Raw genomic sequence first — 20,206 nt, forward strand, 5'->3', positions numbered from 1 at the left:
GAAAAGTGCAACCTCATATGTCAACAACTATCTTATTAATCATATTAATTTATCATACGTCAATGATTGAATTATAACAACTAAACATTATGAGGCAGAAACAGAGATGTGTTAGATTACAGTTTTTTTCAACCAATCATTGTGATGTTGTTTCATGTCATCCACTGTATAAAACATTTTATGCACTGCATGATTGGAGCTCTTTTTTGGGAAGCTGTGTGAGCTTTAGTGACATGCACACGGCACGCAGTGAAGGAAATAGCAAGAAACATTGTGCAATACTCTTCAGCCAGTCCTCAATAAATTGGTAAAGGATCGAAGTAGTTGTGTGATCTGTTCTCAGAACAAGCAAACATGAAAATATCTAGTTAGCTGTGTGTTGATGTCAGAGATCAGATAAGAACAGGTGGACTACTTTGAGGTAATGGAAAGTCAATATTAGCCTAAAATATCATCTCTAAGTAGACAACACTGAACTTTTCAGTAGAGGCTTACACTGAATGCCACTCCAGTCAGTTAAGAACAGGAAACAGAGGTTATAATAAAAAATGCACAATTTACACATCAGAAAACCTTACATGTCATTTTGTTTTAGACATGAAAACATAGATCCATCCTGGATCAACAAGTTCAGATGTTGGTGAAATGTCAAATACCATTACTGAATTCGTAATTGATTACGTTTCAAATACAACTCTAAACAGGTGTATTTTTAGCTGAGATTTAAAGGCACTTTAGTGACATGCACACGGCACGCAGTGAAGGAAATAGCAAGAAACATTGTGCAATACTCTTAACCCAGACCTCAATAAATTGGCAAAGGATTGAAGTAGTTGTGTGATCTGTTCTCAGAACAAACAAACACGCAGGGATTTAAAAACTCAACAATTTTCATAGTTTGACCAAAAATATGAAAATACCCAGTGGGTATTTCTACTTTGAGGTAATGGAAAGTCAATTTTAAAGTTATGCTAATATTATGCATATAATATCCTCTTGTATTCTCAAATGGTTTTTGCTAAACAGACCAAAGTTCAACCGGTTTTGCTAAACAGTATCTTATTTAATTGCTCTTTCAATGAAAAACACAAAATATAGCAAATATTACTCCTGAAAATGAACAGGTTTAGATTTAAAGCCAGTATGTGAGAGGACACAGTGCTTCTGTCCTCAAGACAGTGAATATCTTTCCTGCATTAAGCAGTACTATTCATAAGGTGGCAGTGTTGCACAATTTGCTCAGGCAGTTAATAGTTAGGATCAAGAGTCTTTCTTGATTTTAAACATAACACAGGACAAACTTAGATGAAATCAACTCTGAAATAATATAATAATTTTCAAACTGTCTGAAATTTTAGCATACTTAAACTAAATTAGGGTTCATCTTGAATAATGAAGACACCACTTCATGAGCTGTACCACCTTCACAGTCCTCCAGTCTCCTGCTGAGAGAATATGCAGCACAAATACAGCTAGTGAATTATGTGAATTTTTGCACATACACAGAAAAAATTCACTAATTATCAATGCAGTTATTATGGAATATCTGCTGGATCTGATCCAGTCTGTTCATCTGATGAGCAGGAAGAGTTTTCTTTTACACACTCCTCATTGTTAGTCAGTGTTACATTGATTTCCATTAGTTTGTCAGTCACATTTATTTTCCCAGTCAGTTTCCCTCCAAATGAAACGCCATTTATTTTCATTACTTTTGTATTTCCTGTTTTTTTTTTCTTTTTTTAAAACAACCATTATGTATTTATCCATTGTGTGGGATCTCATTTTAATGAGAGCTTTTGCAAATTACACAGTGGCAGCTAAAGTTATGACAGAACAAACAGAAGAAAACTGATTTATAGTCTCAATCTTAAACAGTTTGGTTTCTTAAAATATTCTAAGTTGAATTTTAAAAAATTGGGACTGTTTATTTGTATTTTATCTTTTTTTTTGTGGCCTGATATCCCATTAAAGTAAATAAACTAAAATGCATTTGAAGAAAAAAGAAGTAGCCTTAATATATCTAAAGTTTAAAATGAGAAGACACTGTGATCATAACTTTGAAAAATGTAGAAAGCCTGGTTCATGAGCAACGATACACGTCCTTCACAAAAAGGAGATTATGTCTCATTTGTAGATTCAAAGGAGAGAAAAAAGACAAAGTTTAGAATAAATAGCAACATGGTTAACAGTCAGTGACTCTAAATCAGATTAAATTTGCTCACATGATCTGACTAGTCTCATCTCTTGTTCATTGTTTCTTGCTGAGAGCGCTTTATGTTATGGAGATGATCCAGTTATGAAGGGTTGAATCTAAAATCAGTAAACTGCAAATCTTGAACTGAAAGACAGCACACCCTTTAAGAGCTTAAGGCTAATGTATGAAAAGTTCATTGTTATAACTTCAAGAAGTATGGCCACCCTCCTCCTTATGCAATGATACACATTCTTCACAAGGGGTCAGTGTTGTCCTCTTTTCAGTGTATCTGCTGCTGAAAAAAAGGTTTCAGAATACAAAAGTTTATTGTTTTTTTATACATATAACATAGTACAAACAATTATGGACTCTATTTGTAGCAAGATAATCTTTTCACACACATTGAATCTCAAATCATTTTTCAACTATCTACTGTAGGTGTTATCAAACATTTGTTAAAACTGAGCTTGAACAAACTGAAATTTCACATCAGTTTCAAAATAGGGTCTCAAACTCAATATAGAAGAATATTAACAAATTTCACTCTCAGACTATGTTCATGGACTGGCGACCTGTCCAGGGTGCAGCGAAATGTCTCGCTGCAGCTCCCCTCCTGACCCCTCAAGGGACAAGGGTGTAAGAAAATGGATGGATGGACGGACGGATGGATAGATGGTTGTTTTTCTGTTTGTTGTATAAAATATCAAGTGTTTGCACTTTCCTGACAGTACTATCAGTGTGGAATATGTGAGATTGCTCCCTCACCAATGAAGTTACTAAAAGTTAAACTTGATTGAATTAGCAAGGTCTTCTACTTCTTGCTAAGGGCCTTTTTCATCGTTGAGGTGATCCAGTCAGTGTAACAAGGTATCTTTGTGTAAGCAACCGTTGAAAGATCTTTTGAGTATTGGTACATGAAGGACACAACTCCATAAGCGGTGCCATGTCCACATACCAGTGGACCTCCAGAGTCCCCCTGCAAGAACAAACATATAATGTAGAGGTCACTTGAGTTACAATGAGATGCTATATTATCGGTAAGATTTAATAGTTTGCTTTAATCTGTAAAAAATTAAAATAAAAAATCCCATACCTTACCAGGTCCAGCTGTTCCATTTGAACAGTATAACTTAAGTTCAGTACAAATGCTATTTTCAGTCAATGTGACATTCGTTTCCATGAGTTTGTCAGAGATCCTTCCATTTGAATGAGTTTGACCCCAGCCGGACACGATGCAAGATGTGGGCAGAGTCACATCATCATGGTTTGCCAGAGCGATGGGTTTCACAAAGTTGTTCACCACCACTTTAGAGCTTAGCTGGAACAGTGACGAGTTAAATGAAATATAAATACAAATCCGAGCTCATATTGTACTATGCACATGTCCTGCAAATGCATTGTTTTCTACCATGAATTGCTTTCTGGCATGAACTGAACTCATTAAGTTTTTGAAGTGTGTTGAAGAAAAACTAGAGCAAATGGCAAAAAAAAAAAAAAAAAATAGAAAGCATTTGTTCATTTTTACCTTAAGGAGCATTATATCATCAATGAATTCGTTTTTCTTGTAATTTTCATGAGGAAAGGCTTTTTCCACAGTTCGATCCTGTATTTTGTCATTTTCCAAAGATTTTGTATTATCAACTCCGAGGTAAACTGTGTAATTGCTGTAATGAAATACCACACCAACAAAAAGAAGTGCAAGCATTCAGGTACTTTCCGTATAGGGAGTAATTACAAACATATGCAGAAAAATATGCAAGAATCTTGTCAGTAAATAAAAATGATAGTTTTAGACAGACTTGGCTTGGCAGTGGGCAGCAGTCATCACAAAATCCTCGTTCAGAAGAAATCCATCACAGTATGATGGTTCGTTGTTGGCCAGGTTCTTTTCTATGAACGCCATGTACGGCCGGCTGTGAGGCTCAGCCTCATGGCCTCCAATTATTTTTTCAGTTCTGCCTACAGGGAGCATTAGACGCAATAGACTGCATTTAATATAAACACGTGCACAAAAATCCTTTTCTTATACAGTAGAAGTTGGGTGTATAAAGAAAGCTCTACAATATGACTAATACAGTATGAGCTCCACTTTCTACACCAGCCTAAAGTTGAATTACAATGCTGTGTGGAACTCAGAAAAGACAAATGACTTGGCCTTCAAATTGATGGTTTTCATGCAATGGAAGCGTTTTCTTACCTTGATTGTAAAGAGTCAGCAGGACCATCAGTACTGGCAGTTTGTTATTGAAGAACATGATGGTGGGATCACAGTCCAGCTGAGCAACGGTGCTGAGCAGCGGAGGCACGAACAGTTGACAAGTTCAAACCCTCATATCTCCTGGCTTTTAACCAAAAGGGGATGTGTCTTACTTGCATATGCAAATGATGTGGCTCAGAGACACATTCAGACGGAGCCTCACAGAAGACATACAGCTTATAAAATAGAACTTTGGGGCGATGTGTAGAAATGTCCATGAATCCCGCAATTGTGCTTTTGCTGCACGGAAAACATTCATACTAGTATTTCCAGTTAGCAAACTGAAGAATCTCTTGTTGCAATAACAAACAAAAAAAAGGGGAAAATAATAAATTTATATTTAAATGATGATGAATTTGGAAGCAAGTTTGTTTGTGACACATGATGCCACTTCTCGTGACACGATCAATTATTTGGCGCTCCTCCTCGGACTCTGTAGCGCGTCTAAAGGACGAGCATGAATTAGATTGAAGGCTCAAAAATGTGACAACATGTTGGCAGTAAAGCTGACTTTCTTTATTAATTACACATGATCTTCAAAAGGAGGCAGCATTGTGTTTTCAGTGCATACTGAAAACACAATCACACACACCCTTCGATAGAGTACATGTTTCATTTTATTTGTTTGCTCATGATTCACCACAAATGTGTCAGAGCACAAGCCATTCAACGTGTTGGTCTGACAGTATTATGGATTTATTCACTTGCAATTCTCTCAGTTATTGTGTCAGCTAGTTGTCAGACAAAATGTGAAATTAAATTTTAGTTTATTGGTATCATGGTAGCATGCATCATTCGTAGTATCAAGATCTTTGCAAGTGATACCATGAAAAAGAAATAGATGACAGCCAATGCATAAGATTTACAACTATTGTTACCTTGAGGAGGATGATGTCATTCTTAAAGGTTTTATTGTTGTAATGATTTGTACATGTGAAAATGCTGGTTCCACTTTTATGAGCTTCACTTCATTTTGTCAAATGATACATACTGTGAAGTCCAATAATCAATTAAGTAATCCCTGTAATGGAAAAAAGAAAGAGAAAAATCTGCTTCCGTGTCATATGTCAGTTAAAGCACAATTCATGTCAGTAAGAAAAAAAAACACATGTTTTTTAACTCACTTGGCTTGACAGTGGGCAGCCGTCATCACAAAGTTCTCGCTGACAATGAATCCATCACAGCATCTCGTGTCATTTGACCCGTCTCTCCATAAGCACCACGTATGGCCGGCTGTGTGTCACAGCTTCCCAAAATCCAATTATTCTTCCTGAATGAACTGGGACAAAAAATCTAAACATGAGTCTTCAAAATCATGCTTTTCCACCACAGGAGTTCATTTCCTCCTGCACAGCACGATGCATTTCTGGACTCCTCTGTTATAACAGCAGTTCATGAAAAATCATGGCAACTTCAACATACAGTACATGCCCTTTGATCATAAGGCCTTTACATATTTATCTCCATAAAAAAGTTTGACATTTACTTTCATCTTGGTTCAATATTTGTTTACTAAACATGTTGGGACATTTTATTTGCAGAATTTCTAAACCTAATGTGTGTCAGGATCTTGGGTTATTTCAGATCAGTTTTGTCCTTGCATTTTGATCATTTGTTTAGTTGATCTTTCTTTTTCTGCCTCCTTCTGCCTATTTAGAGAATTATTTTTTTAAGCTGTTTATTTACTTGTGATAGGATCTCCCTTTGGGTTGTTATTCTTTATATTTACTTCATTTTTGTCCCTGTTATTTATTTATCTATTTTTTTCAGTCTCCTGATTTATGTTTGCTCCCTGCTCCTCTCCTGACTTTCTCTCTCCTTCTTCAGTCTACCTGTCCGGCCTCAACCCTTTACCGATCAGCCACCGGTTCTCTGTCAGGTAAACAAACTCCCTATTTTAGCTCCTCATTGTTCAATCGCTAAGCGCTGGATTCTGCTGCTGCTGCTGTCTCCCTCGTGGTTTCCCTTGCAGCTGTTTCTTGCCTCCAACAATGTATTTTTGCTCTCCCTTATTGTAAATATATGTTTTTATACCTTTTCTTTAAATACTCTGCAAATTCTTCTGTTGGCTCTGTGCGACTGGTTTCATAACAAATCGTGACATACTTTTAGAGTCGGGTAAATACAAGCTCTTTGACATTAATTGACACACTATCTACTTACAAAAAATATATATGTATGTATATATATATGGCCTTTTTTTAAAATCAAATGACAAGAATTATCTTACCTGGACCAGTACCGCCACCGTGCTGTGGCTAAATATGATGGGGCCGCTGTCCAGCTGAGCTACAGAGCTGAGCGGTGGAGTCAGATCTCTTTCCTGCTTTAGAGAGATAAAGAAGTTCTTGCATTGCTCATGTAGGCAACACATCGTTTTTGCATAATGATGTGGCTTCCAGTGACCTTCTTGCGTAGGAAAGTAAGGCAAGTCTTAAAAGCATGACCTGATTGTGAATGTACACGTTTAGTCACTATGGGAGTCATTATTAGTATACTGTTTAGGAACTTCTGTTTTTTTGGGGTGTTGGGGCGTTTAGAGCTGAAAATGTGGACCTCTACGAAAGCACATTCATTCAAATGTCTTCTGAATGGGGCTGGTTTTATTATTATTATTATTATTATTATTGTTATTATTTACTGACCTGATAAAAAGATAAATACATGTATTGGGGGAAAAAAGTTGTTTTATTTATGCAATTTGTTCTCTTTGAATTTTGAGTCATGTCAATGACATCAGTCATTTCAAGATCCACCACTATTAAAGAAAAAGAAAAAGAGAAATTACTCTCAAAATTACTTCTGAGTGGTTTTATGTGAAGAAAACTAAACAGAAATGAAACAGATAACAGAGGTGAGATGAGAGAGCAAGAGAGCAAGAAGTCGTCTGGGAGATTTAGATAGATTGAATTCTTAGAAGTAGTTACATGATGACAACCAACATATTTTGAGTTTTAAAAGCACGGTCACCATCTGACTGCTGAAATGTTAGATTTGTCTAAGCACAAAACTAACTTGCATATTTTTGAAGATAAACATGTTACACAGAATGTTTTACTATCCTGTCTTGCATATTTTAGAAGTAAAAAAAAAAAAGAGTCAAATAACCAATGCAATACATGTATTGTATCCTAAATACTTTGCCCTGGACTGCCATTTCCATAAATCTGCAATGCATGAAAACCACTTTTTAAAAATGTCAGTGCAAGTTAACTTGTAATTGACTCAAATAGCGTATGCCTCAGGATGAGTCAGACCGACTCAGTGAGCTGTAATATAGCTGGTCATAATTTATTCACCAGTGCTTCTGTGGTATTACTCACCAGATTCAACAAGCTCTGTTGACATTTCGTGATCAAAGCTATGAGTTTCTAAGGGGAGACTCTGTGTCTGTCATTCACCCTCAAAGGTAACATTATTCTGATGTTATCATGTCATAAGACAGCGAATAAAAATATAATTTATTTCAAAGTGTGGTTTGCGGAACTTGAGGTGAAATCTAACCCATGGAACTACAGGAATGAAGAAATGATTAGAATCGAGTTGCAAAAGAAAAGGAGTTCAGGCCGAACGGGGCAGATTTTATAAATTACAACAGAGAAAGCGTTTTTCTCTCAGGTCGGGAACCAAACCTCAATCACTTTTTATTAGAAAACGTATGATGTAATCAGTTGAGCGTATTGATAGCTCACAATTCAAAAATGATTTGTGATTTCAAAGGGAGTTAAACATTGTCGCTAGTTATCCAAGGCTCTTCAGGGAGTTGTTGTAGATGCTGATGACTGTGAGCAGGAAGGATCTCTTGCAGCAGTCCGTGTTACTACGATGCTGAAGAAGCCTCTAACTGAAGACACTGTTGTTGTACAAAAGACTGATGAAGTGAATCCTATTTGTGTTTTATGATAAATCCTCCGTGGCACAATCATCTCTAGAGATTTCACAGTGAAACCATTGTACTTTATCACCATGGTTAAAACTATTTAAGTTTAACCATGGTTAAACTATTTAACCATGGTTAAATGGTTAAATAGTTTAACCATGGTTAAATAGTTTAACCATGGTTAAACTGTTTAACCATGGTTAAACTATTTAACCATGTTTAACCATGGTTAAGTAGGCTTTGATGCTGTTACTTAAATAGATGATTGCTTAAGAGATCACACTGTCCAACAACATTGTGAATGTCAGAAGTATCTTGTGAAAAAATATTTCTCCAAGAAGTCTTCTTCTTAAAAATGGCTTCACTGTTTTGTCTCCAGTCCAGTCTATTGTCCAGGTGAACACCAAGGTACTTAAACAATTCCACCACCTCTACTTCTTCTCCTTTGATGTACCTGGTGTTTGGTTGACAATTATCTCATTTTTGTTCACACTGAAGACGAGGTGATTGCTTCACACCATGCCACAGGAGGGTTCACCAGCTCTCAGTTCTCAAGAGCTTGACCGTCTCTCATACACCCAACCATTACGGAGTCATTTGAATATTTCTGCAGATGACAGGAGTCTGACTTGCACTGGAAGACTGAGGGGTGCAGAGTGAAAAGAAGTGGTGAGTACAGACCCTGGTGCTGCTCCTGTACTGTGGACCACCTAGTTTGATACACAGCTTGATACAGGTCAGCCTCAAACTGTTTGTCAGGCAGTGATCGATCCAGTTGGATGTCAAGGCCTCCACCTGTGTCTCTTGGAGATTCAGACAAAGAAGATCAGGCTGAACTGTATTAAATGCACTGGATAAATCAAATAACTTGATCCTCACAGTGCTGCTTGCTGTGTCCAGATGACAGTGGGTTTGTTGAAACGGTTATATGACGGCATCTTCAACTCCATCTCCACATAATTCTTTGCTTACCCAGTTACGATTAGGCTCTACATGATCTTCATATTGTGGGACATGAGGGCAACAGCTCTGATTTATTTGGTACTGAATCCAGGCAGGATGTCTTTCACAACATTGGAACCTTCTTTCTGGGTCAACCTACGGTAAGGTGCTGTAAAATCCCATAAAACTCTGCACAGGCCTTCAGGACTCTGGGGCTCTCGCACCATCTAGACATGCAGCCTCGGCCTGCAGTTCAGTCTCTCCAGGGAGCAAAGCGAGCGCCACCATCTCCTGATTTGAAGACACATGTAGAAGCAGAAGGATCCGTGGCACATGGAAAATCCTTTCACTTCCAGGGGTCTCAATTTCCTTTTTTTGAGGGGAAACCGTCCTGCAACTTTTCCATGCGTCTCTGCTTCAACACACCTAAATCAAGCAACAATTAGGGCACAAGGAGGAATCTGAAACCATGAATCTTTTCTTTCCGCAAAGTTGCTTGTTGAGGTCTATCACATCAAAGACTCTGACAATATCATTGGAAAAAAATCCAAGGAGTATGGATACCTTAGCAATGGCTGGACAATGAATGTGTGATATACTTCAGATCTAAGTAACCAGAAGATCTGAAGTATTGAGGCCACTGTTGGCTGTAACTTCCTTTTCATCTTTTTGGCAGTATGATCAAACATGAAGGAATGCATCTTACTAACCACAGTGTATGGATATGTTTTTTACATCGCGTCCTATGTCTAGACACAAGTATTTTCCTTTTATATCTTTCTCATAAACCTTTATGTAATTGTTTTAGTGAAGCAAAAAAAAAGAGAAAGTTTTAATGTGTTTAAAAAAGAAGAAAGGAGGGGGCAAAAGGAGTTTAGGACCTGAGCGCCTGGAGTCCAGGGCTGTAATGGGAATCACAGAAGGACTTCCAAAGAGAAGCTTGTTTGGTGGAACAGGGGTCTTTACCGCTAGACTATCCCTTTTATGAGGATCACGGGGCTGACGAGACTGGCTGGTTTATCCATTGGACATACCGACAAGGTGAAAGGAAATGTGATAGTGGCTATTAATCAAAGCAAAATTACATATTTATTAAGAAGAAAGAAAGAATGATAACAATAAAACCAACGGACAGAGAAACAGAACTTCCCAGAAGTTCTGTTTCAATAGATCAAGCCGTGTCTTTGACTGAAAACGCACATGTTAGACGCTCAGAAGAGACCTGTGCTGACGTGATACCGACTGGATTATTTTTGCAATCGTCCTGATATCATCTGAGCTTTATCTCTTCTCAAAAATTACCCCAGCTTCAAAAGTTAACTATAAAAAAATATATATATATATACTATCTATCTATATATCCGTATCTCTAGAGTTATCTCCACTGAACCTTTTAAAACCTAGAAGGCAAAAGAGCAGAGGCAAAATAAACACTTATCTAATATTGATGAAATGATTAAGGTTAACTTACAACCACCTGCAAAAGATAGCAAACCTGCCGTTCTGAGAATCATAAAATCTAAAAACTTACTGTGCGGTTCATTGCGTAATAACCTCCCCATGACCCTATGAGCATTTTATTCAACGAGATACACTTGGAGATTTTACACAGTGAGTAAAAGCTCATGTGACTTGGTTCTTTAATTAATAAAATGCAAATACTTTACTACACAAACATTTCATAGTTTTCTTCCAAATAATATTCCACAAAATCGGGAAAACACTCGGCTTCAACAACTACCTCTCTGGACGGCCAAGTAACTGCGAATGTGATAATTCTACACAGAACTCTATAATGTTTCTATAATTTACAGCATTTCATAGAATGAGCTAATTTGATCTCTTCAACCTTGATCTCGACACTCATCAGATTTCAGCTGCAAAGGAAACGACTCAAACTTGAGCACGTATGCATGTGGTTAAACAGAACGTAGTGCAGCAACTTATCAGTATAAAGATGAACAGATAGAGCAGCAGTTTTTCAAGATTTGAAAATCTAGAAATCCTTATTGCGAATTGTTGCATATTTGCTCTTAAACTAAATAAGATGAATCGTATGACGAAATCTGGCGCCTGGTAGCGTTGCAAACAAAGGATAGGTGGAAATTCTTATGAAGAGACTGAAACAAACATACCACAATATCTACATTAATAAATGCAGTGAAATTATCGCGTCTATTGCAAAGAGAGCTTGATGTGTAACGTGCCCTATGTGGAATAAGGCTCTGAGCTGAAGAAATTCACACATTCACACTCCAATTTGTGCATCGGCTGGAAGACCAAAATACATTTTTTTGTTTTTCCAGGATGCTTTCCGAATGCAAGTATACCTACTAGACCATTGCAGACAACATATTTAGTAACAAGTGTGGAGGAAGGTAAGGACCAATGAAAAGGACTTTTTACAAGCTTAACAAGTTACTGCTCAATGTAAGAAAAAACAACTAAGTGGTCAGAGAAACAAATTTTTAAAACATGAGTCTGTCTAAAAATACTAAGATAAGAGATGAGAGTACAGTATTCAGTGCCATCTTAATAATTTCGCTTGGATGGTCCACACACATTTGAAGCACTACAGAAACACGTCTCATATAGAGCCTTTTCTGAAGTTTATAAAATAAGTCTAAATCCTTCATAACAGTGTTGAAACTGAGGAGATCTGAGGCGGATGAATGGTGTCAAGCTGTTTGATTAACTGAGATATCAGCTAACCGTGAGTTTCACAGCTTAGAGGCTATCTAAGGTCCTGCTGTTTGTGCCAGTGTCACCAACACAAACTCTGGCAACAAATATTGGTTAAGAATTGGATGTCACCTGTCAGCAGTGAGTGATCAAACCAGTGATCAACAGGAAGAGGTGCCAGGTTTTTATGGTTGTGTAAACCTTTGCAGTGCTTTACTGAGGTCGAATTTTGTTAAATATTTTAATTGTTAAGCTGCAACTCGTTTAATTCGTCATCAATCATAAATAACTCATTTTATAACAGTTAACGTGATTATTTTGGTTTTCATTTATATCATCTTTAGGATATTTAATTTCCTTTTGTTTTACATTTAAAAAAAAGAAAAAAAAATACAAAATCAGAAAGGAAGTTAAAATTCAAAACTCCAGCTAACGCAGCTATTGCATACATTTGATTCAACACTTAAGAATAAAAGAAATCGTAAATATTCACACATCAGGAATGCATGCATGGTAATATGATTATTTTACTGTTTGTACTTTCGTACCTTTTCCAGGGGAAGATTTAGGAATTTAACATATTTGTGAACCCCTGATTAAAACATTAGAAATAAAGAAAGTTTGTAAGAAACTCTCATTACCACCATAGAATCTGTGACTGACTTGTGGTATGAGGTTTTTGATTAAATTTGATCTATTCTGTTCACTTTTCTTTGGCATCAGTATCAGTAAAGATGTGATGTACGGTGCTTGGGTGCATAACCAAAGCACCGTACAGTGGTGGTAGAGAAAACCACCACTTCTACTCAGTGGTGGTTTTCCCTACTAGTAAGAAACCACATTTTTTCTCATGCTAAGACTCCAAATACTCCAATAATGCTTATTTCTGTAAGTTCTCCTTTTCAGTTTCTCTCATATATGAGAGTCATGTTAAATATAACATAGCTGACCGTTATAGACGTGGAAGTCTTTCAGTCATAACATGGTCCTTAACAAGGGCATTAAAGAAAGGAAAAGAAAAAAAATGAAAGCATTTGACTGAGCTTTGAATGGCATAAGTTATGTCAGCGCTGTGGATATTTTTTGTTCTGCTTGAATCTTTTTCAATTCAAAAAACATATGCTGCGTCTCCACTGTGGAGACGGAATTCATATTTAGATGTATCACATTTAAAGCCGTATAATAAGAAGAGAGGAATTCCATCAAAACAGGCCACATTTTTGTCGGAAAGTGATACGGCCACAAAGATTCTGTGTCTCAAGCTTCTCTGCGCGGTCGCTAAAAGACAGCCTATATTAAAAGTGAGGAAATGCAACAAATCAAGCAGTGATTGGTGAATGGCCTTATGTTTCATCACAATTTCGTGTTTCTTTGCAGTGAACTGTCTGCTTAAAAAGAAGAAGAGCATCTTGACTTACCAGAAATTTAACAAGAGACTATCGCAGTTTAATTTCCTGTTTGGTTAGTTTCCTAACTCATTTGTATGCTCTCCTTTTAGTTTGATCCAAATCAAAATCCCTCAGACAGCGATGTGGGGCAAGCAGCTCGGAACTTGCTCTGATGACTGACGCTGGTTTTGATCCCAAGAAACACCAAAGAATGGCTTAGGTAAATAAAAACGTGTGTTGGACTTTCTGACTGATTGAAAGAGGCCCTCGCAGGCTCACAACAGAAAGAAAAAACTTGATCCATATGGGAGGAATTTGTAGGGGGAAAATTAAAATCAAGCCATGTTCCGTGGAGTTTTGCAAAATAATACGCTGCCTCCAGTGACATAAGCTCATCCGGAGTCGATGGCAGTAGTGAGAACACTGTAGCAAATGAAGGAAGTGTGAAAAGCAGCTGTTTTCTCACAGATTATTTCTGTTTCGTTATATTCAAATGACTGATGTCATTACAGAGAGGCACACAAATATAACACAAAGTATATTTGTATATAGAACACAAACATACAGAAGGACACAAATATTATTTCAAGACACAATTTACCCTACTCTTCCTCAACTCTTGGTATTCATAGCACAAAGACCGGAGAAAGATTCAAATAAGGTTAACATAAGTAAGAGTATAACTTATGCGAGTGAATTAAGAGCACGGCAGACTTTTCAGAAAAGTGTATTACCAGCAGCTGCTTAAGATTTACGAGATAAGCTGTTGTCATCGTGTCCTGGATTACTTTATAAGGTCAGGTGCTGCCACAAATCTCGCCCCAAGAAGCTACAGGAAGTCTCTGTAAGTACAATGTGCGTTAAATAGGTACCTATAACATTCCTCTCTGCGTGAACCTTTAAAGTAAAGTATGAGTTAAACTCTTTCAGAGATTTCAAATCGACCTATTCTGGAATTCTAAATTTACATGGGTATAAGTTGCGACTGAAAGTATCTCATGTATTTTCTTTGTTTTTATCAGCTTTTTGACAGGTCTATGGATCTACTAAGATTGTAAGACATGGAAAGCTTTACTGTCAAAGTTGTCAGAGTGTGGGAAAGTGCACAACCCTCTCTCTATTGAGCAATACTCAATCATGGAGATCTTTTTTGTTGACATAGCGAACATTAAGATTGACGGGGTCAAAGGAAACCAGATGAACCTCACATGTGCATTTATGAATACAGAACTTCAGGGCTCAATGTCTCATCGGTCCGCCTCAGCACAAAGACCTAGTGTTCTGCCCACAGGGAGCACCTCTGAAATACGAGTGGACTGGTCAAACGGTGCAGAAAGAAAAACCAGGCACATGAAAAAGGTGCTGTGTAGGTTTTCACTGAAGTGCAAACGGGGTTGGTGAGAAAGCAACATCCAACAAATACCCTAGGCCTTTTTGTGGTGGGGCAAATTAGGCGTCGGATGTACATGGTGACTGGGCTGTACTTGTACAGCGCTTTGTGAAGCCCAGAGACCGATGAAAAGTTGATTGTTATGGCTGCTTGGGCGCATTAGTGTTGCTTTTTCATGCAGTTGTATCGGATTGAACTGGTTTACACTTTTTCAGTTTGAATGTAAGCGAAGCAAAACAAAAAAGTCATGGTAACTCTTACAGAGAGACATGACATAAAGTTGGGTTGACATTGGGTTTAGGTAAAGGTTATGGTTAGCGTGAGGCTATGTGGTTTTGACTGCCAAAAAGCCTGCTTCAGTGCGACTTTGATACTGTGTTTATGAATTAGTTTTGTTCATTAAAGAGGCACCTTACCCATCCAATGCGTTTTGTCAGTGTCTAATTCATATATACGCACAATTTGATTCAGATCACACACTTATTCAGAGATCACCTCTGTTTTGATATTCAATGAAAGTTTCTTATAAAAGACATTTATGAGACGTGAAAAAGATCTTCTCTCATCTGTTTGTGCAAAATAGGAATACCTGCACCATGAATGGTTTGTACTGGCGCCAGGTCTCGCATTGCCCCATTCCCTTTATGCAGGAAGCCTTCACTAGATTGGTCCCAGCAGATGGGAAATGACATTGGTATTCTGAGTATTTGGCAGCGAGTAGGGGAAAGAAGAAGCAGGTATTTGGAGGTATTTTAATCATGAGAGTAGATCAACAGAATGTGGATAAAGGGGAAGAGGGTGAGAACAATACACAGTGTATCTTTAGACTGTTCTGGCCCATTTTACAGATAGCCTGTTTTTGCCATTGAAGAAGAATTTTAAATGTAGAAAACAGATGAGCTCTTCTTATCTAATGATTCCCGACAGGTCAGATCAGTGCATATATGTGCTCAGGCTTTACGTGTGTGTGGGGACATGATTTGTGTGTGGTTTTATGCTTTTTTATGATTAACATTTTATTCCAGCCACAATGGTTCTCTCTTTGGTGATTTTTCTTCAGCTGGAAATAAATAAGCCCTCTTGATACTCTGTTATTATTACTAGATATTTCATGGCTTAAGCACAGAAGTGAGTGGTAAACTTCCCAGAATAGTTCTTATTTAGTTTTTGATCGTCAACAAATGGGCTTTTATTGTCAGTTCAACATCGCAAAGTCTGGCTTTATAGTTACCACAAAGCAATGCCGCGCCATTGACTTGCAGCTCTAAAGCAATTGCAATGCAAACTAGGACCATTTAGAAAGACAATACTGGAAACGTTAGGAAAAAACAAAGCAGAGAAAGCTTCAGTGTTCCAGGAAAGCAAGCCTTTTCATTTTTGTTGAGAAACTGAACAAGTAGGAAGATACGAATAGAGGGAAGTGTCATTTGCATACAATGCGGAAATAATAAATCTGTAACTGAAACATGATTTTATAGGAAGACATATGCATGTAATATGACTAAGAATGAACCCCAGCAGAAAAAAAAAGAAAAGAAAAAATATATATATTTTTTAGTCCAGTAAACATTAACATTCATTTGCTTACCTCAGTGATTCATGTCTAAGAAAGTTCTACTTTTGGCAGCAGTTGTTCTACGGTTTTCTTTTTGAGGTCTTGGAGGTAATCTGGTTTGTGATGTGGCCAAACACATGGTGAAATGATGCACAATCATTTTGAAGATAAATGCAACTGCAATTGTGTACGAGCCAATCACTAGTTTATTATTCTGAAGTCAAATACTAGTTTTTCCTCAAAGGAAACAAACAGCTGGACAGCTTTTGCATGAACCAGACTTTACTGTACAACCACAAGCTTTAGTGTATATTTTTGTGACTTTATGTGAGAGACCTTCACAGGGTAGAACATAATTGTCAAGTGAAAGGAAAACAATACATATTTTCCATATGTTTTCTTTGAGAAAAACTGATAAAAGTCTGTGCACCTGTCTTCAGCCAGCATGAGTCAATAGTTTGTAGAGTTGCCTCACACTGCAATCAAAGCTGCAAGTATGTGAGGGTTGTTTCCACCAGGTTTGCACATCTCAGCTTATTCTTCTTTGATTTAATCAATACCTTGGCATGTGTCAGTGCATGCTTTCTTTGAGCTCTTGGTATTATGTCATCCTGCAGCAAATGGCCGTTACCAAGTCGTCGGTCACAGATTTTATCCTTTTTAGAGTATGTGTGGGCTGAAATGGCAAAACACACTTTCATTTCTTCAAATAGCTCAAACTCAGTCAGATAAGAAGGGGACTTTCCGTGAACAGCACCAGGTATTGCCAACATATTTACAAATGTGGATTGGTCTGAACGATTTGATTGTAGCTCTGGCTGTATTGGCATTTGGTTCACTTCATCTGACAAAACAGAAATGGCCGACAGCATTATGTTGCCACCATTATGTTTTAGCAGAGGAATGTTGTATCCAGGGGGATTCACAGTGTTACAATATAAGCATTACTTATAGGTTATGAAAATCTGTTCTTTTCATATGCATGGTGAGTGAAAAATAATGAGGACACTAGCAACTTGTTGGATGGCATGATAGTTTCAAAATGCAGCTTGTCGTGAAAATGCGTTCTTTTTTGACATACGTAGCAAAATCATCAAAGCCTTGACATGGAAATAATCTGTCATCTGATCAAAGATCCTCGAACAGCAGAAACTTTCTTGCACATACTACGTAGCTCTGAAGAAGCTCAGATGACTATCAAAAGCAACTTGTGAAACAGTGGGCGTTTGACTATTTCTCTGTACTCTTACTCTCTGTGACAGCGTATTTTCTACTAAACAGAGTCCAGATCTCTTCCCATCAGGCTGACTTTTAAATTTTAGTGTTAAATAGAGCCAACAAAGAACTTCTGAACCTTTAATCCAAGAATCAGTGCTGTGAAGCAACTTTCTAAATTTCAAACAAAACAAACTAATGAGGACACCAAGGGTTTGTTCAACAAGTGACCTCATTTCCTAGCCTGTTCCTGGAAATATGTTTTTTGTTTTTGTTTTGTTTTTTTAAAGAAACTTTGATTTAATTTTGTTGTTGTTAAAGTATTTACTTTTTTTTTTTTTTAAGGCTCCAAAAAAGTCACATTTTGTTGATTATGACTGATTTGTAAAACCGCATTGAGAGTGAATTATTCATAAAATGATATTTTTTCTAAATTGCAGTTCAATCCAAATGTTTAAACTTACTCACACACAACCTTTTAGCCTAGAATTTACACTTACTTGACTATACAAAAAGTGCTTTCCTCACAGTCCAACACTCCGTCATATCCTGATGCTAAACTAGCTTTAGGTTAGCTTTGTGTATCAAAATAGTTGCGTAGTGAACTAAATTTGGGGAACGTTACAAAAAAAATCTTTTAGCAAACACAAAAATATGCCAATCCTAACTGAGCTGAAACATATAATGCATAGTTTGATTCAGACAAAATATGTTACCTGTGTTTAATACAGTGTATCTAAACACAAGATATGAACTGTATTACATGCTGTGCAAAGTATTTTTACTCTGATCACTTTAAATGACCAAAAAAGAGACGCCTTGAAGCAAAATCTAAAGAAAACCGAAAGAAATGGGGACTTGCAGCATATTCATATTTCTAGTATACTAGTCAATGCATTTTTACTTCTGCTGGCTTCTTGTTTGAAATCTGATGAGTCAGAGTGAAATAAACATGATAAAACATCCACAGTGACGTTTCTCATTCAATTCTCCCTTTAAATAGGTTTCTGTCTTACCAGAGATGCATGTCTTCACAGTTGTACCACCATCTCCCCTCTACGATGTGGAGATTAACACCGCAGGAAGTGGGTACTGATCTGTGCCTATTGCACACTTTGTAAGACAGATGCCAGCTTGAAAAGTGGCAAGCATTTTCTACAATAAAAAAGAAAAAAATATACACAATACACAATGGCACGTATTGGTATAACCAACAATGAAGTAAAAAACAGCCAAAACAGAAGGCTGCACTGAATCAGTTCACACATTTTAATTTTAATAAAAACTGTTAAATATTTAACACCAAATTGGGAAAAACTCTCAGGTTTTGTGAAAGTATTAACAACCCCAGATCTTTTTTTACATTGTGGCACATTACAATCGCTTACTATGATATATTGTATTGGGATTTTACATATTAAATCAGTACGACATGCATAACTGGGATTTACAGAGCAAATATGAAATATGGTTTTTATTTGTATTCAGCTGAATCGATACTTAGACCCACCTTTCAGCAAACTTGCAGCAACAAGTCTTTGGCGGCATTTTTCTCTGTATGTTGCCAAATGAATGAAGAGTGTTTCCAAGCAGCAGTATTTTATGTGTCTGGATTTTGATCCGGACTTTGACTAGGCCGTGGGCACCTCTGACCAATTCTAAAGTCTTTTGCTGACTGTAAAATATATATTTTTTAACATTTTCTCAATTCGAGTTAGTATTAACTCTGTCCAGCTATCCCATCCAAAGAAAAGAGTCACAGCTTGATGAAGTAATTGTTTGAGCTGTATTTTATGTAGGTATAAAAAAGACTTAATTCTGACGAAAGAAACAATTTTCAGATTTTAATTTGCGAAACATTTTGATAGCCCTGAAATATATTCCTTCCACTTTGCAATTTTGCTCTACCTCTTGTCAGTCTTTGAAAGGAATCCCGATAAAAACATTGACATTTATGATTTTCACTGTCACGTGAGAATATGAAAAGAGTTCAACTGGCATGAATACTTTTGCGAGGCATAGCTGCAAACCAACCAAACAACCTCTAAGCAAGATAACAGGCCTGATTGCATGTTTGCTTCAGAAGATAAAATGCAAGTAAAGTGTTTCTCCATTGCATGCTCACATTCACGCAGCATCACGTTTCGCTGTATGTCAGTAGAAGATGGTGCTTCAGGGTTCAGCACAATGTCAAGGGTCATGCCGATAGCCATGTAAGATCGAACACTGTAGCTTCAACAAGCAGGCAACAAACAAACTCCTTTTCCTTTTGGCTAACTTGTGGCACACATGGTTACATTAAAGTCATCACTCTTTAAAGGATGTTTTTGTATCCTGCATGTCTTCTGCTGATGATCCTACATCACTGCTCAGCTTTGTTTAGGAAGAAATTCCACTTCAAGCCGTAAGTTTAACCTGCGTTAAAAGAGCTATTTTTGTCTTCAAGTTCCCAGGCTTTAGTTTAGAGATAAAAACAATTCCTGTGATTGTTTTGGCATCTGCTTTGGAACACAGTTTTCTCTTATCATACTATTTTTTTTTTGTCTACTCTTTAGTAATTTTTTTTTTTCAACTATTATGTCACAGTATTTGCTGTAGAATTGCTAAGGTCATAGACTTCCAGCTAGCCACTTTTGCAAATCAAACATTTTCATTTCTCAGTGATTTTTGGAGTCCAAGTTTAAGGATGCCAAAGCTACAAGT

The 20,206-nt window shown here is 37.1% G+C and overlaps 1 protein-coding gene across 1 annotated transcript; it reads right to left on the minus strand.

Annotated features, from left to right (window-relative positions):
* Positions 1-1,282: 1,282 nt before the first annotated feature.
* On the minus strand, positions 1,283-7,196 carry LOC103463690 (granzyme G). The gene is made up of 7 exons (XM_081606479.1): positions 6,682-7,196; positions 5,576-5,721; positions 4,392-5,472; positions 3,994-4,153; positions 3,720-3,858; positions 3,288-3,512; positions 1,283-3,170 (listed from the first exon to the last, which is right to left on the minus strand). Exons 3-7 carry the CDS (start codon positions 4,447-4,449, stop codon positions 3,006-3,008), a joined length of 747 nt encoding a protein of 248 aa, XP_081462605.1. The 5' UTR covers positions 4,450-5,472; positions 5,576-5,721; positions 6,682-7,196; the 3' UTR covers positions 1,283-3,005.
* Between the last annotated feature and the right edge of the window lie 13,010 nt (positions 7,197-20,206).

This window comes from Poecilia reticulata, chromosome 4 (genome assembly GCF_904066995.2).
Source record: "Poecilia reticulata chromosome 4, P_reticulata-male-v2, whole genome shotgun sequence".
Lineage (NCBI taxonomy): Eukaryota > Metazoa > Chordata > Actinopteri > Cyprinodontiformes > Poeciliidae > Poecilia > Poecilia reticulata.

What these genes read in the sequence shown, in the direction of transcription:
- LOC103463690 (XM_081606479.1), bottom strand. Translation starts at nt 4,449, where the DNA reads ATGTTCTTCAATAACAAACTGCCAGTACTGATGGTCCTGCTGACTCTT. An exon ending in ATGATATAATGCTCCTTAAG is followed by an intron (nt 3,513 to 3,719) that starts GTAAAAATGAAC and finishes TCACTGTTCCAG; the next exon opens with CTAAGCTCTAAAGTGGTGGT. An exon ending in GAACAGCTGGACCTGGTAAG is followed by an intron (nt 3,171 to 3,287) that starts GTATGGGATTTT and finishes TTGTTCTTGCAG; the next exon opens with GGGGACTCTGGAGGTCCACT.